General features: G+C 34.0%; 1 protein-coding gene across 4 annotated transcripts in view; it reads left to right on the forward strand.

Moving 5' to 3' along the window:
- BRD10 (bromodomain containing 10) overlaps positions 1-21,089 on the forward strand; it is a 50,927-nt gene that overhangs the window by 10,319 nt on the left and 19,519 nt on the right. For all 4 annotated transcript variants that reach the window (XR_011678920.1, XR_011678921.1, XM_071425066.1 and 1 more), the window contains 2 exons: positions 4,604-4,680; positions 10,014-10,103. Coding sequence is in view for 2 of the 4 variants with exons in the window: in XM_071425066.1 (XP_071281167.1) it covers positions 4,604-4,680; positions 10,014-10,103 (167 nt within the window). In the remaining 2 variants the exon portion in view is untranslated. The remainder of the gene's footprint in view (positions 1-4,603; positions 4,681-10,013; positions 10,104-21,089) is intronic.

Consider the following 21,089-nt stretch of genomic DNA (forward strand, 5'->3'; position numbering starts at 1 on the left):
AATTCTGTACCATATACTCATGCTCTGGAAAATTCATGGCTGTCTACCTGCTTGAAGTCCATTTTACTATATATTTTATTTCTTTAGAGTACCATTACGTTTTGTGTATGAAGTCAAGCATTGCTTGGATGAATTCAAGAAAATTAATTCAACAGCCTGGCAGCAATGTTGTAGTGCCTGGTTTACTGTCCTTGAGAGTTTTTATTCAGAAGTCTTCTGGAGACTTTTTAGTGTTGTAAAAACTTTGTCATGTTGTCTAACCTGTAGATAAAGGAGCAGCCTGTTGATCATGTTGAAGACATTAAGTGAGGTGTTCCAGCAAGTAACAATGTACTCCATGCTTAAGCTTCAGTGCCATGTCTTCAGAAACATGTACCACTCAGGTTTTATAGGGTTTCGGACATTGTTCTGTAAATCAGCAATATTAATGCACTTGTTCAGACCGACTTAGCTCATTTGACTATATAAAAGTTTATGCTGTGTCAATATGGAAGCTTCAAAACTCGATAATAATGCTTCATTTTCGAGATTGTATCATGTTATATTTTGTAAAGAAGAGCTGTTGGGAGTGAGATAGAAGCGTAGAAGATAAAAAGGAAACAGGATACGTACAGTAGTTGCCAAATCTCTGAAAGACATAAAGTGTGTCTTACAAATTTGTTAATGGAAAGATAACAGGGCCTGTTGTTTAATTTGAGAACACTGCAGTTACTGCTAGAATTTAGTGAAAAAACCAGAAATTCTTGCAATTGGACAGGGCTAACTTAACTGTATTCTACCATGACAAATACTACTGAGTTAGTGTTTGATATTAAAAACATCTGTTCCCTCATCTGGGATAACAAGACCCTCCTCCATATCCCAAGAAAAAAGTTGCAGTCTTATAAAGAAAATTATTAAAATAAGTTTTTATTCAAAATTCCACTGTGTTGTCACATTATAATTTGAAGCATGGATTGACATTGCTTTTGTTCTTCAAGGAGAGGCCACAAGAACTCATATACCACAGTTCATAATAAAAAGTTTTACTAGATCTGTAAAAATCAAATCACATTGATCCCAATGCAGAAGAAGTTATAGATGATATTGTTCTTGCTGAAGTAATTTACAAGCATCAAGAACATTTGTGGGGCTTCATGTTTTATTAGTCTCATTTTTATGCCAAAAATAGTACTAGAACAGATCTGAATTATCTCTTTGTTTCCCCTTCTTCACCTTTAGATGGCAAGACCAACTTGAGATGGCTTATGTTTTAGTTGCATCTAATCTCCCTAGTGTGGTTTTTGGATGGTCTTAATTAGTGTTCAGATCCTAGTTATGTTACTTTTTTAATTGCTATTCACTGACAGTGTCTGTAGAATTTGTTTCAGCCTGAAAGAAAAACCTGTGGCAGTCAGATTTCTCCTGGACCTACTGAACTTTAGTTTAATGTCTAAGAATTTTCACAGAGCTGGCTAAGGGGTTCTTGGTTAATAAAATGTTGATTTCCTATGAACTCCTCTTGGGAGTGAGATGCCTCATAGTCTCTTCCACTCTAAACTGAAACCAAACTGAGATATGGAGCCTTTTGGAAAAGGCTGTGTGGAGACATAATTAATGATTGTGGCACAGTAAATTGTTAGTGAATGTAAAGTTACACTGGAATATCTTTAAATGTGGACAGGAAGTAGGCTGTGTTGAATTGAGTAGGTGAACTAAGCAAATTATGTATATGAGATTCTTAATTTATAAATATTTAACTAAGGTTTGGTAAGGTTATGCTAAAGTTCTAAGGTTTTTCTTATTGATTGCTTTTAGTCAATAATTAAGTTTATTTGTATGTTGAGTATGCTCTGAAAGACACAGTGTGCCATGTTTCAAAATGCACTGTGATCTAACTACTGTCAGAAACATTACTTCATCTGCTCAGGAATTAATATAAGTCTTTGAGATAATTTCTTCATGCAGTATTATGGACAAAAGGTCTCTAGCAGACCTCAGTGAGTGATTTGAGAAGTTCCCTCTCACCAGTGATTTTGTTATCCCAAGGCATTAGTAGCTGGGTGTTTATAACCAATTACATAGAAAAGATACTTAGGTTTATTACACAGTTGCAAGTCTGGCTGCTGAGGGGGATAGCCACAGAACATAACACCTCCAGATCACAAAACTGGATTTTTATGTACTTACTAAAAATGTATTTCACCTATGTAATATATATGAATTACAGATAACTGCCAATTGGGAAGCATTTGGTTTCTGTTACCATTGTTTAAAGCTGAGAAATAATTTTTGGAAAACCAGATACAAGCTTTTCTAAAAGGGAGAAATTATCAGTACTACCACTAAAACTTCTTTTTAATATCAATTTTGTATTTTAAAAAGGTGTTACTGAGGTAGAAGATGAATTTGCCGTAAGTAGTTTGCTGTATATATGAATTCCCTCCCATAATATAAGTATGTGTAAGGTTTTTTTTTACATTTTTAATACATGATATCAAAAAACACCTACACCATAGGACATTTGGTGTCATAAACATGGAAGAAGACTGTGATGTTGCTCTATACAGATACATGCTTAGCTCACAGCAGTTACCAGCAGTTCTGTAGGTCTTTTGGTGCATGTATTCCAACAGCTATGCTTTATGATATGTCAGACTCTATTTATAATTTAATGAGTAAGGCTCATTTTCTTATGCTTCTAGATGGTTTCTTTTAATTCTTGGTCTGTCTGTAACTCTGAATCTTTCCTACTTCATGCTTTTCAGATGCTGATGTGAAGAAAGAAATGTTTATTTTATTTGGGTTTCTAATAATTTATAACTCTTTCTAAAAATTTTCCTCCTTTTCATAAGAATATGTTAGGGAAAAGAGAATATTTCTGTTTAACTATTACTTCTTAAATTACACTACATCATACATCATATAGAACTGTATGCTGAAAATAGTCAAGTAAATATTTGTTGAAAAATATGTTGAAAGTATTCAAGTTAAATGAAAGTTCTATTTTAAACATTAAAATTTTCCTTTTCGTAAAGAAGCAAGAAAATCTAGCTGCCTTTTTTTTTGTCTTTTCATTTTCTTTCCAGATAACATTTTTTAAAAGGGCTGTAGCAAGGAGCCACCATATGACCAGACTTCTTTTTGAGTCATTTTGTCAAAAATGCTTCTAAGCGTCTACTTTAGTTCTTGCAATGAACAGCATTGTTTTCAGTAGTAGAATGCAGCTGTATTCGTAAAGCGTATAACAAAAATGTGGACATTTTTGCCCATTGTCAGAATGTTTGGGTTATTGTTCTAGTAAATAAGCTTCTCTGTTTTATCACTTGTTCTCTAATGTGAAATATGTAAGTATTTATTTTTAGTAGTTGAGGGCTCTTTAAATTTTTAAATATATTTAGTATGAGTAGTTTCTAGGTTGCTTTATTCATTTTAATGTAGTTTGATTTTATGTGGAGCTTCAGATCTAGATTCTTCAAGCCCTGCGCCTTGTCCCATAAGTGTGTTTATTTCAGAGTCAGGTAAGATGTACAGGAAACTCACAGTGTAAGAAACTGGAACAATAGATGCATGGGCATCTATGAATATTTGTATGTATGTGCACATACACATTTGCACACACTGAAAGCATCTGTTAGGAAGAAGATTCAGTGCAATATTTTCATTAATTTAAATATTGAATCTGCCTGTGCTTGTATTGTTACCAAGTGCCTGCAGTCATGCTAGTTGACAACAAATTCCACATTAAATAATTATTTTCTTCTCTTTATGTTTAAGCTTTTAAATTACTGTTTGGGACTCCTGAATGTGAACAAGTGATAATGGTAGAATGATGGTTTTGGCCTGAGTGAACAGGTTAAAGGTGATCTTGTTTGAATTTACCATATGAATGTAGAAATAACCATATAAGAAACTTCGCTGTCTTGCTTAGTGACATAACTACTTGATTTGAGAAATATATATGATTTGTGAACTCTTTTACTGTAGGCAGTAAAGCACTTCGTTATCTTCACAGAGATTTTTTCTTACATCCATTTATATATAGCACAGCTATATGTGAAGTGCATTATAGGAAGTTGTTTGCCTTCTAAAAATTTTAGGTATTGCCACAGGCAGAAAAAACAAATCAATTTAATTTCCTTGGGTAAATTCAATATGTTCAATCAGGGATTTCTAGGGTTTCTAGTGTTTTCCGGGTATCTTTTTACCATTAGATACAGATATCCTAGATCCTAAAGTGTAATTCTTTAGAGTGTCAAAGAAACAAATCTTGCAGGTAAGATGCTACATTTCTTATGTTTGTGTCTTAAGTTTTGGATTTCACTTCTTTCAGAAGAGTGGTGTCAATGTTACTTTTGTGACTTAGATTTTTAGGTGCTGTGTTATTGAAACTGTAGTAGGCTTTTTTCGTCTTTTTTTTCCTTCTACTCCACACAAAAGATTGCAGTACACAGATATTTGTTCAATGCTTACTTCTGCTGAGTCTAGTTCTGATTCATCAAGTTTACATGACTGAAAACCATCTGTTAGTTGCAGTTTAACTTACAAGCCTGTATGTAATTTAGTTTTATTAATAAAGTACAATGAACAGCATTATGAAGCTTTTCTCTTTTAATCTTACAAGGAAAAAAATCGTTATCTAAAAAAGCAATCACAAAGAAGAGGAAAGGTATCAGAAAGTCTACCATACCAGAATTTCAGGTAAATTATTTATTTTTTGTTTCAAGCACTTGAAATCTGAATATCTATGAAATAAGTCCTTTAGTTTCTGATAGAGACCTTGGAAATACTAACTGAAGCTTCTAGTTTTTAAGGCTTAAACGGATATTTTTGGAAGTACATTTCACCTTCTTGTGGTAGAAAATATTTTACCATTTTTATGAAGTGCAGCTGAAATACTATTTTTAGTATTGTTTATGATCCCAGATATCTGTTACAGTAAAAAGCCTGTAAAAACTAGGACTTGTTAAAGACATTTTTATGATAAATATAACTGTTTGGGTTAAAATTACTTGGTTTTGTATGAGGTGTGACAATGTGATTCTTGAATTGAAATCTGGCTTGGTTAAGTGAAGGACTTGCAAAAACTTTATAGGCAACTGTGCTTACCCTGCTTGCAGCTGTTATTCCTTATCAGCATGTGATTTCTAGGCCTCTAGGACCTCTTAGGCGATAGAAAGTAACAAGAGTATTAGTTATGCTAATATCATTTTATGGTACTGTAGTAGAAGTGTTACAGTACTTCAGTTCAAAGTTGCTCTTTATGTATTCAAGGCTGCTTGGATTGAAGTTTTCCTTTGGCTATCTTTTTTTTTTTTCCCTTCAGAAAGCAATCTGTGCAAGTTTGGCCAGTAGGCATTGAATCATGGCTATTTTGTAATACCCTCATCCTGAATCAGTTGCTTCCATCATGATCATGTGTTTCAGATGGAGCTAGTAGAATTTCTTGTGTTAAAATTGGGTAGTAACAGACAATGTTGAGAGATAACTGATATTTAAGTGTACACTGACTTTATCTATATTGTAATGGTGGTGACTAAAATGTTTTCTAATAGCTCCAGAAAACAGGTGGGTGTCTAATTTTTTTTCCCATGCACTTTCTCTGCAGGCCATGGATATATACAGTTAGTTCAGAAGTAATTTCTTGCATGATTAAACAACTGCATTTAAGTAGTCTGTCTAAAATGTAGTCCAACCTTTTAGCTTTAGTAAATAAAACATATGTATATCTATCTAAATGTATACTTATCTTCTGTGAAACCTTTAATTAAAATGTGGCAAAAGACTTCTGACTCTTTTGATCAAAGCTAGGACTCATATATCTGTTTTAGGTGAGGCTCAAACTGATTAGTATTGAGCGTTTTAATCTTACTAGGGAGCTTTTTAACAACCTGACTAATTCAAGAGGTATGACTGCTAGAAGAATTTGCAAGTATTAAACCTTTTATATTTGGAATAATACTAAGATTTTTGGCAGTCTAGTAATTTATGCTTCAATATATTTTTCCTCACATACACAAATGGCCAAACTTTATGAAATTATGTAAGTAGTTGAAGGTACAAGTATATTTTTTAAATATTTGGTAAAACAGTTTAGAGCTTTCAGGCCCTGTGAGATATGATGGGAGGACATAGCCACAAGAATTTTGCTATTCATGTCTATATATTAGTTCTTTTGGAGTGAAAGTTAATAAATTAAGAAGTATAATATGTTTCATGTGCCTGCAGCCTACAAATGTAAAAAACCCGCAAACCCAACCAGAAGGCACTTCAGTTTATAAGATTAGGTTCTTATACTTGAGTATAGATCTTCTGAAAATCATGACTTGGCTTTAAAGCTGAGTAAAAGAGTACTAATAAGTGTCTGATTATGTGCAGTGATACAAATCAAAATCAATTATTAGTGAAAATTCAGAAGGTAATAGTGCTACTTAATCTAACATTTAGAATACCATTTTTATAATATATAGCTCAAGACTGCTTGAAAAAAATCTCCAAAGCTCTGCAAACAACAAAACAAACTCAAATCAAAAGGAGATGCAAATTAAATTCTTTTTACCAAATAAAATGCACAAAAACCAAGTCTTGGTTTTAATATTTTGAGAATTATTGGAGAAGTGGGTTTACAGCTTCATAGATTGTTATTGAGTTGTCTCTTGCTTATTGTTCTGAGTTGCTCATTAACATTTTAAAGAAATTAATGGTAGTTATAGTGCTGTACAGAAGAGACACTGAAGTGTTTTGCAGCTTTTTCCCAGTTACAGAGTACATTTAGGTTTGGTACCCAGTGTTTCATTTAGTCTTTTCTCCTTTCAGCTCATGTACATTCACACATAGCTGTATAGACCTACATGTATGATAATTAAGGAGAAAAGGAGCATGCATGCTCTGTTTCAGTGTGTCTTTAACAATTTCAGTTTTATCATCTATGGTCTATATTAAATGCAGATCCCAAGAGGGGGCTATCTGGACCTTTTCCACATATAGATGTCAGTGATAAAAGGGCAGCTTCATAGGAAATACAATTATAATTAACAGTCATTACACAAATAACTTGAAATAAAGCGTGAGACCCTGTTGAAGTGAGTTAAAATTCCGCAAAAAGTTTGTCTGAAGTTAAGGGGGCAAGGAAGGAGCATCAATGATCTGGGGAATACACTGGGTTCTATGATGCTAAAGAGTTCATTTGTAAGTTGATTACAGGAGAATCCCAAGTTAGAATGGAGCTTGAGCCCCCTGTCTTCCCTTAGAAAGTTCAGGGCAGATTTTTTTTGTCTTTCTTCCTTGAAGTCTTAGGAGTCAATGAAGGTCTTTGAGAGATTACTGAGATCTGAGGTTGCATCATAACATGAAAGTTGAACACTGAATTTGAAATTTTACTGAATATCTGAATCTTCCACTTCAATTGGAGTATAATTGGTATACAATTGAAAACCAGGATGCTTATTGCCTATGAAAAATAAGTCTCTATGTAGTAAGTACTGTGCCGCATGTGGTGGTTTTTTTGTTGCAGTTAACATGTACACAACTAATGAGATTACATTAATATAAATATTTACAGGCTAAATCTTTAAGCCACCATGTAGTGTTCTACAGAATAGGAACTAATCTTTCATTCTCTCTGATAATTCAAAATGGAACCACTTTTTCACTTCACTTCACTTTCACTTATTTTCTTCAGATGATTAGAAGGCATGTTCTTCAAGAGCCATATGTGAAACTACCAGTAAGCTATCAAAATGTGACAAAATTATTAGACTGTAACATTAGTATCTTTTTTTTTTGCCTTTATGTTAACTTATCCATTAAAACATACAAAACATATTAGAATGGAATGTTGTTTGCAGAAAATTGAATTGCTAAATTCCACCAATTACCAGCCATTAGCAAAGAACACTGAAATATAAATAAGAATCTCATTGGGAGAAATAGCATCTAGAGTCCATATCAAAATGTATAAAGTACACTACACTTTGTTATTTTCATCACTGTTCTTTTCAGCCTTCCTTCAAAACACTGGCTTCATTCTCTAAGATAGATGATGTGAGAGAAGTTTCAGAATTATCTTTTTCCCAGTCAGTGTGCATCTTTATTTCCTCATCTCAAATTGTACTGGAATGAAAAAATTAAAGTTTTTTCTTGAACCTTTTTATAGTGCTTTTCAGTTCAGTATTGGAGTATTTAAAATGCTAAACTCATTTTGACTGTAAATCCTCCAAGCTCAGCTGCTGTTACCTTCCTTATTTTATCAGTAGGTAATTGACACACAGTTATGATCCTCATATGTACTTCTCATCTAATGAAAATTGTCACTTAGAGATTTGATTATTCTTGCCTGTCACTCCCAACCCCAAGGCAATTAAACTTTATTTATTGGCATTGTTTTTCGCATTGATGTGGCTTGGATTGGTCTCGTAGGAGAAAATAAAAAGCAAATAGACTTTAGTAACTGAATTGTCAGGTGTATAGTCAAAAAATTGATTATAGTTGTGTAGGGAAAACCTTTATCCATGCCTTCATTGACTTTTGTCAAGGACTTTGTGATGTACTTTTTTGCTTAATAATATAGTTTCATGGATTTCCTCACAGGCCAGACACAGCCAGTATTTGGCTTCAGTTTATAATTTAGGTAACTGGGACTCCTTCAAGTGCAGGGCATGCATTTTGAACCTAATTATCCATAGAGTTACCCATAGTCATTCTGTTTTCTGGGTCAAGAGAGATGCCTTTCACAAGTAAATTTTGTATACACGGTCTGTGGCAAGACACTGCCAATTCTTTATTAATTTGTTATTCTAAACTTGATAAATGTAAAAATGGTAAACTTTGATTTAAGTCACTCAATTTCCTCAATGCTTCAAATGTACACAATGTTATGAAAATAATGGCATGTGTGCACTTGAGGTTTCTGAAATTTACTTTGCTAAAAGTGTTAATTCAGTTTTTTAATAGTGACTAGCAAAAGTGCTGCTTCTAACATGAATTTGCTGAAAATCTAAAACCGCACTTGAATTTGAAGTAAAAATATGTTGTTATAAACTACTGATTTGGGAAAAATACTTAGCAGTTATTTGATAAAAACATTTTTGTGAGGGTGAGTTTTGTATTGTTTTTTTTAATTTCATTTTCTTAAATTATTGCTACATGTTTTCAGTAGAAAGGAAAACATGTCCACCTAAGGGTGCTCTGAAGAAACAAGTCTTATTATAACATAATTCAACAGAACCTAACATCTTAATAATTTCTAGTTTTTTTAGACTTAACTTGCCCTAGATGATGGTAAGACAAAATATACAGATCACCTTTGTTTGACAATTTTTTCAAGAAAATAGCATCCATTTTCTGAAAGGAAAAAATATAATAAGCTGATTTCTAAAGAAAAGAATTAGAATAATATAATACTTTTTCAAAATATACATTAAGTAGGTAGATTTGGTAGATGACTAGGTTGCCTTAGAATCATCAAGGTAGGAAGAGACTTTCAAGATTATCCAGTCTGACTGCCCACCCAGCACTACCACTGTCCACTGAAACCGCTAAACCACATCGCCAGATCCAGATGCCTCTTGAATATATCCAGGGATGGAATACTTTGTGTAAGCATATAAAGTTATGGTCAGGAAAAGTTGTACCAAGTGTAATATGTTATAAACACAGCATACTACAAAGCTAGTATACTTATTTTGCCAGGGAATTTTTTGGTACTTAAAGCTGTTCTAAGTCATCACTGTACTTGAAAGAAATTTGGTAGTTGTCATTCACAGAAGTTTTAAGAAAATACCTACATTTTGAAATGGAAGCTTACAGGTAGAGATATGGTTTATGTCTGAAGAATAATAGAATTTTCTACTTAGATTTTTCTTTTCTCAACAAGTCCTGATTTTTTTTGGGTTTTTTTATGTTTAAAAATACTCTAAGAAAATACAAATGAAATGGTGGCACTAAGTAATAATGTGCTTTTAAATTTTATTTAATTTCAATGTACATTTTCCAAGTCCCACATCACCAAGTGTTTGTGTTCATTTGTTTTTTAGCTTATTTGCACTAATCTTGATGAACTCAGGGAATTAATCACAAAGATTGAGAATGAACTCAAAGATCTGGAGGACATTAAAAAGAAATCGGTATGTGACATTAAAAGCTTTCTCTTGTATTGATATGAAACAGTGTCAGTTACCTGCTGAGGCCTGTCAACTCAATTTTTTATGCTCTTCAGTAACTGCATGAAAATCTCCTAAGGTTGATACCTGGGGACTGTAATCTTAATCTTTCCTGTGTGTGATGCTCTGTTCTCAATGTTTTTATGATATTTTTATGAATTCAGTACCTGTGTTAGCACTTATCCATGCGAAAACAAAATACAGGTAGTGGTAATACCTTAAAATGAGTAGTTCATCTCCATTAAACATGTGACTCTTTTGCCCTGAGGATAAGTTCTTACCAACAAATAATTACAGGATAGAATTCTCATATCTGCCTATGTAGTCTTGATCAGAATTTCTACTGAGCTAGAATTCTTAATTTTTTTTTTTTTTTGCATGTATTATTAAAATTTACTTTGTTTAATATTTATTGAAGGAGTTTGTAGCAGAAAACATGCCATCTGGCTTTTGATATCAGATTGAGATACAAATTTTACCAATATACTCCGGATCACTGAGTCTGTGCAACTGAAAACCTCAAAGGAATAACAGACAAGAGAATCCAGCATGCCTTTTGTAGAAGGCAGTGATTCTTATTAAAATGGTAGATGGGTTTAAATACATGAATAGTTGAAACAGCCTTCAACAGAACTCTTACTACTTTTTTCATTGTAGTTCTGTTTATTGAACCTTTGGTAGGGACTTCTGTGGTGGCAATTTCTATGAAAAAGTAGTAGTTAGAAGTGTTGATTTTTCTATGTTAGAAATCAGGCTGCTTCTAATTCAAGTGAAAGTTTATAGTCTCATGAAGAATCAATATATTCTGAAGTTATTTCAGTAGGGGAGAGAGCTGTGGTACAAGAGAGACAAATAAGTTAGGATTCTAAAAGAGAAGTATCAGTGCAATTAGCATAATTGTTAATGTAGACAAAGGAATAATACCAGCCTAATCTTGAAATTATTTTGTAGTTGCTAAATTGTAAAGTGGTTTTATCATAAGAATCCCAAGAGGTTATCAGAAGAGCTACATCAGCAATAGGATAAAAAGCCCAAAGTTAGAGTATATATATGCTAAAATAGCATATAGATTGTATTGATATGCTACAGCATATCAATAATATTAGTGTAGGTGAGACTTTCAGTCTGCTAGTAAAACTGTAGGAACATGACTTCTTCAAGGGTAGACAAATGCTAAATATGTCATAATTGCACTTTAAACTGAAATTTGATAATGTCATTATCTAAGTAAGTTGCATGACTTCAGCAGGAATACTATGTTTAGTTCTAATTGCACCGTCTTAAAAAACTCAAACAGTTAAGTACAGGGGAATTAAGATACAATTCATTCAGCATTCAGTAGTTGTGAGGTAAGGACAATCTTTTGTTGTGTCTTTATAGACCTATCACATAATGATTCTGTGTCTCTAAACACTTGTGTTGTTAGAAATGTAGAGAAAAAGGGTTAGGATTAATTGCTGAAGAAGTGGTTATGAGGAAACAGTAAAGCGAGATACTGGTTTTGAAAAAAATATTTATCTGGGAAGTATTATATTTACCTTTTAAACATTCAAATAGAAAAATGTTAAATTAGGTGAATAGTCATAAATTTGAACTTGTTAAAATGAACTTTTGCTTTGTAAGGAAAATCTTTAGGATTTCATTTTTGAAGTCTAACACCATGTGTCATTATGTTTGATGTCTGAAAAACTGGAGAAAATGCAGACTTTCATTCTTCAGCTCTAACCAAATGACACTGGCAGTATCAGAAGCATCCAGAATTGAGTTTGTCCTGGTTTTTTTAAGTGCATATTCTGTTAAGTAAAACAATTTTCTAATTTGATAATGGAAATTTGACCTAATGTGAAAATCTATTTTAATGATGGCACTTACATGCTGTTCATTGACTTCTTTCTTGTTTTAAGTGAAAGATGGTGATGTTCTTACTACTTCATGGTAATTTAATATTGATTTTTGTTTGCAATAATGACCTGGGTGAAGCCATAGGAATCTTTCTTCTTCACAAGTAACCTCCTTGGTAATTTCAGTTGTAGAAGTTGCTAGCACAGGCTGCTGAGAAAAACTTTCAAGGCAAGCTTTACTGTTATGTTAAATAATAACATATTTTAGAAGTACAGCTTATTTAACTTTAAATTAAGACTTTCAGGTGTAACCTTTTCTCAGTTGTAATCTCCCTTTTGTTACCTTGAAGACCATTCTAGAGTACATAAAAGGAATTCCTTCTCCAGAACTTGGAAGTAATGGAGACTGTAATGTAAGAGCTGAGCTACAGGACCTTTTTAGTATGAATAAACTTACACTGTTTTCCCTCATTTTTTGTAGGTAGTTGGACTGGTTGTATCTGATACTTTTCACAACATCAACTTGAGACAACAAATGACATGACAGATTTTTGTTTGGCAAGTTATAATAAAATTAGAATAGGGTTATGTAATAGAAAGTAATGGATAATTTTAAGTTTTGGCATTTCTACAAGTTCCTTTCACAAAAATGTTGGAAAGTATTGGAAATGTTGGAAAGTATTTTTACTGTTTGGTTGATTAAAACAGTTTGGTTCTTTACTTTTCTATACCTGTATTGTCTTTGGATTAGCTATGAGTAGTATTTTTCCTTTTAAAAAGCCTTGTGCTTTTTCTTGAATCCTGGTGAGTTTGTTATACCCATGATGAGATTTGCTTTGTGCTAGTTTGCTGTGTCTGTTTAGAGTAGAAAATTAAATTTTACCTAAGTTTTTTAATTTTGAAGAGTTCAACTCTGTACTTGAACTCTAGACACAGTTCTGAAGCAATTCTGCAATTTCACGTATGCTTTCAACTGATATAAGCCAAAACTACTGCCAAATAAATAGCTCCTACTCCCTGTGTCTCTGGAAGCTTCTGTTTTCTGTGCTGTCCCATGTGAGAGGCTAGCAAAATTTTTTTTTCTGTTGCATGGTGAGAGTTAGATTATGGTAAACCTACCTACTTATTTGTGCTGGTGAATTGTTTGTAAGCCAGACCAGTTTTCTAATGCAATTTATCATGGAGTTGCACAAATCCCTGTGCTTGTATTCTGCTACAGGTTAAGTGGTTGTTGTAAGAACAGAAATGTCCATCTTCAGGCAAAAGAAAATGGGACTGATTTTGCAGTTGTATGTGATGTTATTATCAGGCTGCTCTAAAAAGTCTATTCCTTCAGCTACTTACTAATTCCTCTCCTTACTGCATATTACATATCCAGAGGGAGAGGAGAAATCAGATTTGGTATTGTACTTAAACATTTGGAAATAAGTGAAGGAAATATAAATATAAGGAAGAATATTAAAAGTGCAGAAAGGGGACTTAAAGGACTTAAAGTTTAATGATCTGCACTTAGTGAAAGGCTGATACCCTAAGGAATGTCTAAGCTAGAATGTCTTCTAGCTCTTATATATTGCTTAGGACATGTGAAACTGCATCCTTTAATTTTAAAAACTGGACTAAAGGTTGAATCAATAGAAAAAGCCCAGAATTTACAGCAATGAAAATTAGATACTAGTAGAAATTAGGTCTCTTTTGTTGCTAATTCTTGCATAGATAAGGTGTGGGTAAAATTACATGCAGTCAGTAAAGTAGGAGTAGAAGAACATACTGGCTAAAAATTCTATTTTGTTGAGTTTTTAGCTCTTCTAAGTTTTTTGAGTATTTAGTCTGTATATATAATATTCATGGTCATTTGTTGAATGTGAGCTCCTAGAAATTTTCTATAACTAGCAAATTGACCAAGATTTGTAAAGTAGCTTAATTCCACACTTGAAGTGGTATTGTTGGAAAAATAATTTTGACAAACACACATGATAGGGAGGCATTTTGCTAGTATATTTAGGATCACATAAAGACTTCAATCTAATATAGAAAGTTTGTTGTAAGAGAAGAGGCAGTAAAGTAATGCATTCTGTTGGATCACTACACAGGGTAAGAACTATCAGTCTCTGGCATTTTGGATCCCACTTTTCCCTAGGTCTTCTCTGTCTGGTCAAATCAGTGGGACTTGCAGTGTGAATGAAAATCTTCTTACTGCCTTTCAGATAATCTGCCTCTGATGTGATGTGAAGGATTTTTTTGTGTGTGTATGAAACTGTTAATTAAGCTGCTTGGTTGATCAGTTTTATGTACTTAACTGTTGCATATCATAGCAGATTTTTTTTATTATTATTTTTTCAAACCCTACTTGACATTGTGTAGTATGAAAGTGACAGGACTGCAGGCGCTTGCATATAATAGTGAACTTAGGGCTTTTTTGCAGATGCTAGCCGAATTTGCAGTAAAATGAATGGAGTTTTTAACATGAACCTGGAAAGATGTCTTGTTTACTAAGTGCAAGACTTTATTTTGGTAGCACTATTGGATTTGATTCATGCCCTCTAAGTCTGATGGTTAAATGCATAGCTGTGTAGAGGGTGAACAGGGAGGATGGAGCCCAGGATTTCCACAGATAAGCTGAGAAGGTTAAAACGAATAATGGGCAGTACCTTCCTGTAAAGGAGACTGCATCATCCCTAGAGAGAGAGAAAAGTCAGACAAAGGTTGCTTAGTCTAAGGACACCAACCTGAGAAGGTTAAAACGAATAATGGGCAGTACCTTCCTGTAAAGGAGACTGCATCATCCCTAGAGAGAGAGAAAAGTCAGACAAAGGTTGCTTAGTCTAAGGACACCAACCAAGGTAACAACTAATTGTGGTTTGGAGAAAAGGCGTTATTGTTTGCAGAGGTCTGTAACACCCTGATGTTCTTGACTAAGTAGCTAAAAAAGTAAAATCCTCCCTTTTAAAGGTTTTGTGTTCTGCTATTGTTCCTGGAGCTTATAATGAGATGGTCCCAGGGGGTTGAATGCCTTTGTCTATCTTTGAAAATGGATATTTGTTTTAGCAGGTGAGTCAAAAGGCCTGAAAGGAAACTGTGGTTTTCTGCAGCATTAAGTGACCTGCAAAAATATATATTTCAGAGTACACCTGAAAATTTAAAGTGAAAAACCCACTGGTTTAGGTCAGAAATAGTTAGAACTTCAGACAAATTAACTTGTGGGGCTATTAAAAGGAATATATTGATGCAGCCTGGAACATACTTTCCTTGTCTGTTTTTTATGATTCTGAATAAGCTGCTGTTAAATTCGTTCATGAGGTGTAAGTATCTAAACTCAGAGACGCTTTCTGAGGTTTTTCATTGATTAGCTACATTTTATTTTTAAAAATATGTTAATACATGGAAAAAAATGCAAAATGGTTCATTTTAAAAGTTTATAAAATATTCTCTCTCTGTTCTGTGAGGAAATAGGAAATATTGTTATGTGTTTGAAAATGTTTGGCAGGGAAACTGTTTGACAAAAATCTAAAGGGACTTCTGAAGAATTTCCCTTCAGCAGAAACTCATGTAACCATCAAAAATAGTTTAGGGCTCTTACTAATAGTCATTCAGACCTCAACTTTGCAAACAATGAAGTGGAAAAACCTACTGTGTCTTCTCATTTGCAGCCTAGGAAAACATTTTTATTATTGGGTTAAATCTTACTCAGTTTTTATTCAGAGGTTGATTTCCTCTCCCCATCCCTGCCTCCTTTTGTCCTGACCACTTCCTCCCTCCCTGGTGAAATATGTGCCATGCTTGGGACTTTTGCATGTAAAGCGTTTTCAGTTATAGCTGTTTTCATCAGCATTACTGTATTTACATAGATAGGCACACAGACAGTAAATATTATAATCTGAGAAATCTGTGTATGCACACCTATTTGCAGGTTTAAACTGCAGGTAAAATGAGCTACAATAAAAGAGAAACCCAATAAATGCTTGAGTTCAAGGGTATTAATAGATAGACTTCAAGTCTTGCAGCTGAAACATTTTCTTTTAATTTAAGCTTAGTTTCTCTGTTAGTATGTATCTTCATCTGTTATGTATCTTACATGCTCTCTTTTTACATCCTTATCCTGAAAACTTGATTTGTATTTTAATCACTTCAAAATTCTGTTATTGCTTCTCTATGTCTTGCCTGCATCTCTTGAAAACACTAATATGAGCCCAAAATACTGAATTTTGAGACAGATTTACACATTTACATCCATGCAGCTTCTTCTGTCTCTGAGAACAGATTGAAGATGTGGATCATTTGTAATATTTAGTTGTATAATATAAATGAATAAGGCAAATTTTAGGCTTTGGTTTTTGAAATCTTCTCCACAATACTTGATCATCTTCTGTGATATTTTTAACTTGGGCTCATCTCACTAACATTCAATATTTTTTTTCATGGTCTTCAGTTTTTCTAAGCTTTTCCAGTTTTCTGTCTTTATTGTCTACTTTTTGCACAGTTATTTTCTCTTGAACTTTCATGCCTTTCCATGTGTGACTGACTAAACCTCCAATAAATATATTTATTGGAGAAGCTTTCTTTAAACCGCTTTTGCCACATACCTTTCTACAGTTCCAAATGTGGAAGTGTGGGTTCTGCATGAGAGATCAATGTGTACTCATACATTTTTGTTACAGAAATACTACTATGTATTCAGAACATTTCACAATGCTTTAGATATTGGTCAATCAGTATATTCTTTTGAAGAAATAATTCAAGACATTCCTGTCAGCACATAGTACTAGCAAAACAGCTGCTTTTAAGACACTCATCTGAAGAATACAGAAACACTCCTATATCCAGAGTTAAGAAGAGAAAAATACTCAGATATATGAGAGGGACTTAAGTACAACTTAAAAAACATAGATGTTTTGTAAACAGTTTAAGATACTACATACATCCATTTTCTTTGTAAGTTCCAGAGGTGTAAGTTAGTTGATAACTTTGAAGTTCTAATGGAGGAGTAAAACGTGACAATTCAGTGGTGGATAATTTCACTGCTCTGGGTTCAACAGTAAGCTCATGCTGATAATAAACTTTCTCTTGTGGTTTTGTGGTTTATATATTTTATATATATTTATGTTTTTTCTAAAAAAAGTGGTATATCGATCAACACTGTGATGATTGTGTAGTAATTGTACCTAAAGAAAATTGGAATGTGGCTAAACATTTGAATGAAAACCATTTCATAGTAATGAACTGAATCAGGAGACAAAGACAGTCTTGGTAGCAAGAAATTTATTGCACTTTGTTTTGGTGTTGTTTTTTGTTTGTTTTACTTTATTTGCCTATAGTAGCAAGAAGAGAGTATGAGATCATTTTAGGATATAACTTTGTGTGATCAGAAATATAGGTCATGGAAGTGCATGCTGGAGTCAGAACTTCTCATTAGTTGCTGGTAAATGCTAAAAGATAAAATTGATTAAGAGATGTCATAAGTGAATTTGTTTTATAACTTACTACAAGCCATTCTTCCTGACTCTACTTAATCCCTGTCTTCAAACAAAGTCAGAGGTTGGTTAGCTGTTGCTATATATTTATAATATTCAGAATGATGTTGCTGAAAGTAAAATGCAAGATACTGACTCTCAGGAACTTCTACTGTAGAAGATAACTCTAAGCATTTTCAAAATTTAAACACTTTCAATAACAGGTGAGTTTGCATAGTATGAAAACATGATCTTGTAATGCATTCTTATTCAGTCAAAATTGGAAGTGACTGAAATTGTAGTATTTGGCCCATAAATAAGTTATTAAGAATATTCAACATTTATCCATATATGATTTGAAAAAGTTACTGATGTCTTTTCTTTAGGTATCTGTTGTCCAAAGCAGCTGGTGATTGCCAACTCCCTCTCTGTGTGACATCACTAGAAAACGCTAGACTGGTGATGTCACACATACCACAGAACCCCGCAGCAGAATGGAGCAGGCCTATTAAGGGTAAGTTTCCTCCCTCCACCACCACCCCTTTTCAACAATATTGCATGGTTTTATAAGATTACTAATTTTCTTTACTTTATGTCCCTGGGATATAATGTAAAGATTACAGACAATCTTATAAAACTGCTTAATATTGTGGTGTTGTGTGTGTGTGTTTATTTAAAAGCAAAACAAAAGCTCATATAAAAAGTTCAGTCCTTACCCCATGTATCAATATCCTGGCTCCAGTCTGCTTTGGGGTTCCATGATAAGTATACCAGAATAGTGTATGTTGGTGCACCGATCACAGAGAGTGGAGTCAGCATTTCCTGGCTGCTCTGGATGTCAGAAACCTTATTTTAAAAGGTGAGTTTTCAGTTGAATGTGTTGAATGTCTCTCTGCATTTAAACGGAAACATTCAGCCCATTTGTAAAATGTATTTTTATTGTGTTCGCATTTTTGAAATTTACTTGTAACCTGACGTAGCCTAAAGTCACATTGTATACTTCTCTAGTCCTTTTTTTTCCTCTGTTATTTTCCTGTGTTAATACCTTATATTGTGTTTCCAGAAAAAAAATAGTGTCTTGTTTGTCATTAATTGGAACAACATGGTATGTAAATTTGGTTTAATATCATTCTCAGTGATCTGGACAAGGGGATCAAGGGCACCCTCAGTCAGTTTGCAGATGACACCAAGCTGGGTGGGAGTGCTGATCTGCTGGAGGGCAGGAAGGCTCTGCAGAGGGATCTGGACAGGCTGGACCATGGGCCAAGGCCAGTGGTGTGAGGTTCAACAAGGCCCAGTGCTGGGTCCTGCCCTTGGGTCACAGCAAGCCCAGGCAGTGCCACAGGCTGGGGCAGAGTGGCTGCAAAGCTGCCACAGGAAAAGGCCCTGGGGGTGCTGGTGACAGCAGCTGAACAGGAGCCAGCAGTGCCCAGGTGGCCAAGAAGGCCAATGGCACACTTCAAATCCTGTGTTCAGTTCTGGGTCCCTCACTACAAGAAGGACATTTAGGTGCTGAAGTGGGACCAGAGAAGGGCAATGGAGCTGGTGAAGTGTCTGAAACATAAATATTGTAAGAAGCAGCTGAGGGTGTTGAGCCTGAAGAAAAGGAGGCGTAGGAGAGACCACAGCTGCCTGGAAGGAGTATGTAGCCGGGTGGGGGTTGGCATCTTTTCCCAGGGAACAAGTGCTGTATGTTTCTGATGAACATACCTTTGGAGATCCAGCCTGAACCTCCTAAGCCTCAGTTTGTAGCTGATTTCTTACAATGTATCATTTGGTATTTTTGAGAATTTACAATGCAGATATTTGTGAAAACAAGTGTATTATCTATAGAAATTAGTGGGCAGCTATGTAATAGGGAGTTAACTCATAGCTTTATCAATTATTGATTTGCCTTTCCCCCCTCTGAATAAAAGACTAGCACCGGACTGTGTTAGAGAATCAAATTGCACATGAAAAGAAATGTTAAATTTTGTTGTGATGGGTCTTAAGATTATATAAATGTTTTTAATGTCTCTTTTTACTGTGTAATATTTAAGGAATAATAACATCTAGCATTTATATGTTTGCACAGAAAATCAAGTAAACCACAATAATTTAAAAGAGAAGGATTTTTTTTTATTCCAGCCTTTTTTGGCCTATACTCTTCAGTCCTGACTACTTATGAGGAAAAAAGATTCTTCTCATGGCTAAAATTTGTTCATTCTTCTATTAACAGGTTTTTGGTCAATTCTAAAACCCCACTAAGAAAAATAAGTAATTGTAACAAAGAGAAATAATTAATCTATGCTTTTTAAAATGATATTGCTATAAAATTTTCATTGAAATTACTTGGAAGAATGGTTCCTCTTTGCCTGTTTCTCCACCCTGTTGAGGTCATTCTGAAGGGTTGCACAGCTCTCTGGGGTATTGGCCACTGCTTCCAGCTTTGTGTCATTGGTGAACTCACTGAGGAGGCATCTGCCACTTCATCCAAGTCACTGATGAACAAGTTAAACAATACTGGACCAGTACTGAACCCTTGGGGACAGCCCTAGAGACAGGCCTCCTACTTGAGCTGCTAATCCTTTAGAATTAGGGGGCAGGAATTGGCTAGCTTTTTATGTTTGTTTTTGTAAGCAGAGAGAAAAGTAATATATTTGTTTTTCTGTGAAGTATTAATGAAGTCAGTAAAGTCTTGAAGTCTGTTCTTGACTAAACATTGCACATGTGCTGGCTGCCTAACAGTTGCTGCTTCAAATTTATTCAGTGGTTAGCTGATACTTATTTTTCTCATAAATACTCTTTTTTTCCTAAAGCCAAGACCTTAGCCTTATTTAAAGATAAATAAGGCTCAGAAATTAATAATTTCTTGGGGTTTTTACTTTGCAGTGATTTTTCATGTATTTTTAATATTGCATTTTCACACTTTTTTTTGCTATGTTAACTGCATGTAGAGTATTTCTATTTCACAATAGTAGTAGCATTGTTTAGTTTTGCTATTTGATTTTTTTTTTTTGAGACAATGCACTAATGCTCTGCAGTACATAAATATGTTATTTTAAACAGTCTGCAAAATGTTTACCTTACAAGAAAAAGATGTCTGTGCATGTAATATTCTTTTGTATGTTAACAATTAATTCTGTTGATTGCTGACTTTAAGAGATGATGCCAAATGCTCTGGGAGACTACAGTATGCACAAGGTCTGTTTTTTGGTGTAGTGATTAGTGACAGGTTTTATGCATGAGACTGGCCACAAGTGAAGGAAATTATAATACAGTTTACTGGCTTGTCTGTGTGTTCAGCATTGGTCATTATGTGGTAATGTGGCATAATGATCCTACTTGAAATCTTTGCTTTTGTAATTTTAATTGAAGAATGAAGGTAACTTTGTTTTGTAATGTAACATGTAAATGATTATCCATAAAAAAATAGATACCTGGTCTTCAAACAAGCATTCAAGCTGAGTGATCTTGTACATTGAAAAGATCTGCTGAAGTGTGTAGAGAGAAATTGTCCAAAGTCCTTGGGAAGATTTTCTTGTAGACTGCTGAAAGGCAGCTGTGACAAGCTTTATCCAGATTTTCTTGTCTTAGCTTTCTTGGTGTGCTAGACCACAGGAAGCTGTGAAGGATATGTGCACTATCAAAAGCTAAATATGTATATGAAATAAGTAAGTTCT

Source organism: Agelaius tricolor, unplaced genomic scaffold, assembly GCF_023055355.1.
Source record: "Agelaius tricolor isolate 1412-34295 unplaced genomic scaffold, bAgeTri1.0.p SCAF_4, whole genome shotgun sequence".
Classification (NCBI taxonomy): domain Eukaryota; kingdom Metazoa; phylum Chordata; class Aves; order Passeriformes; family Icteridae; genus Agelaius; species Agelaius tricolor.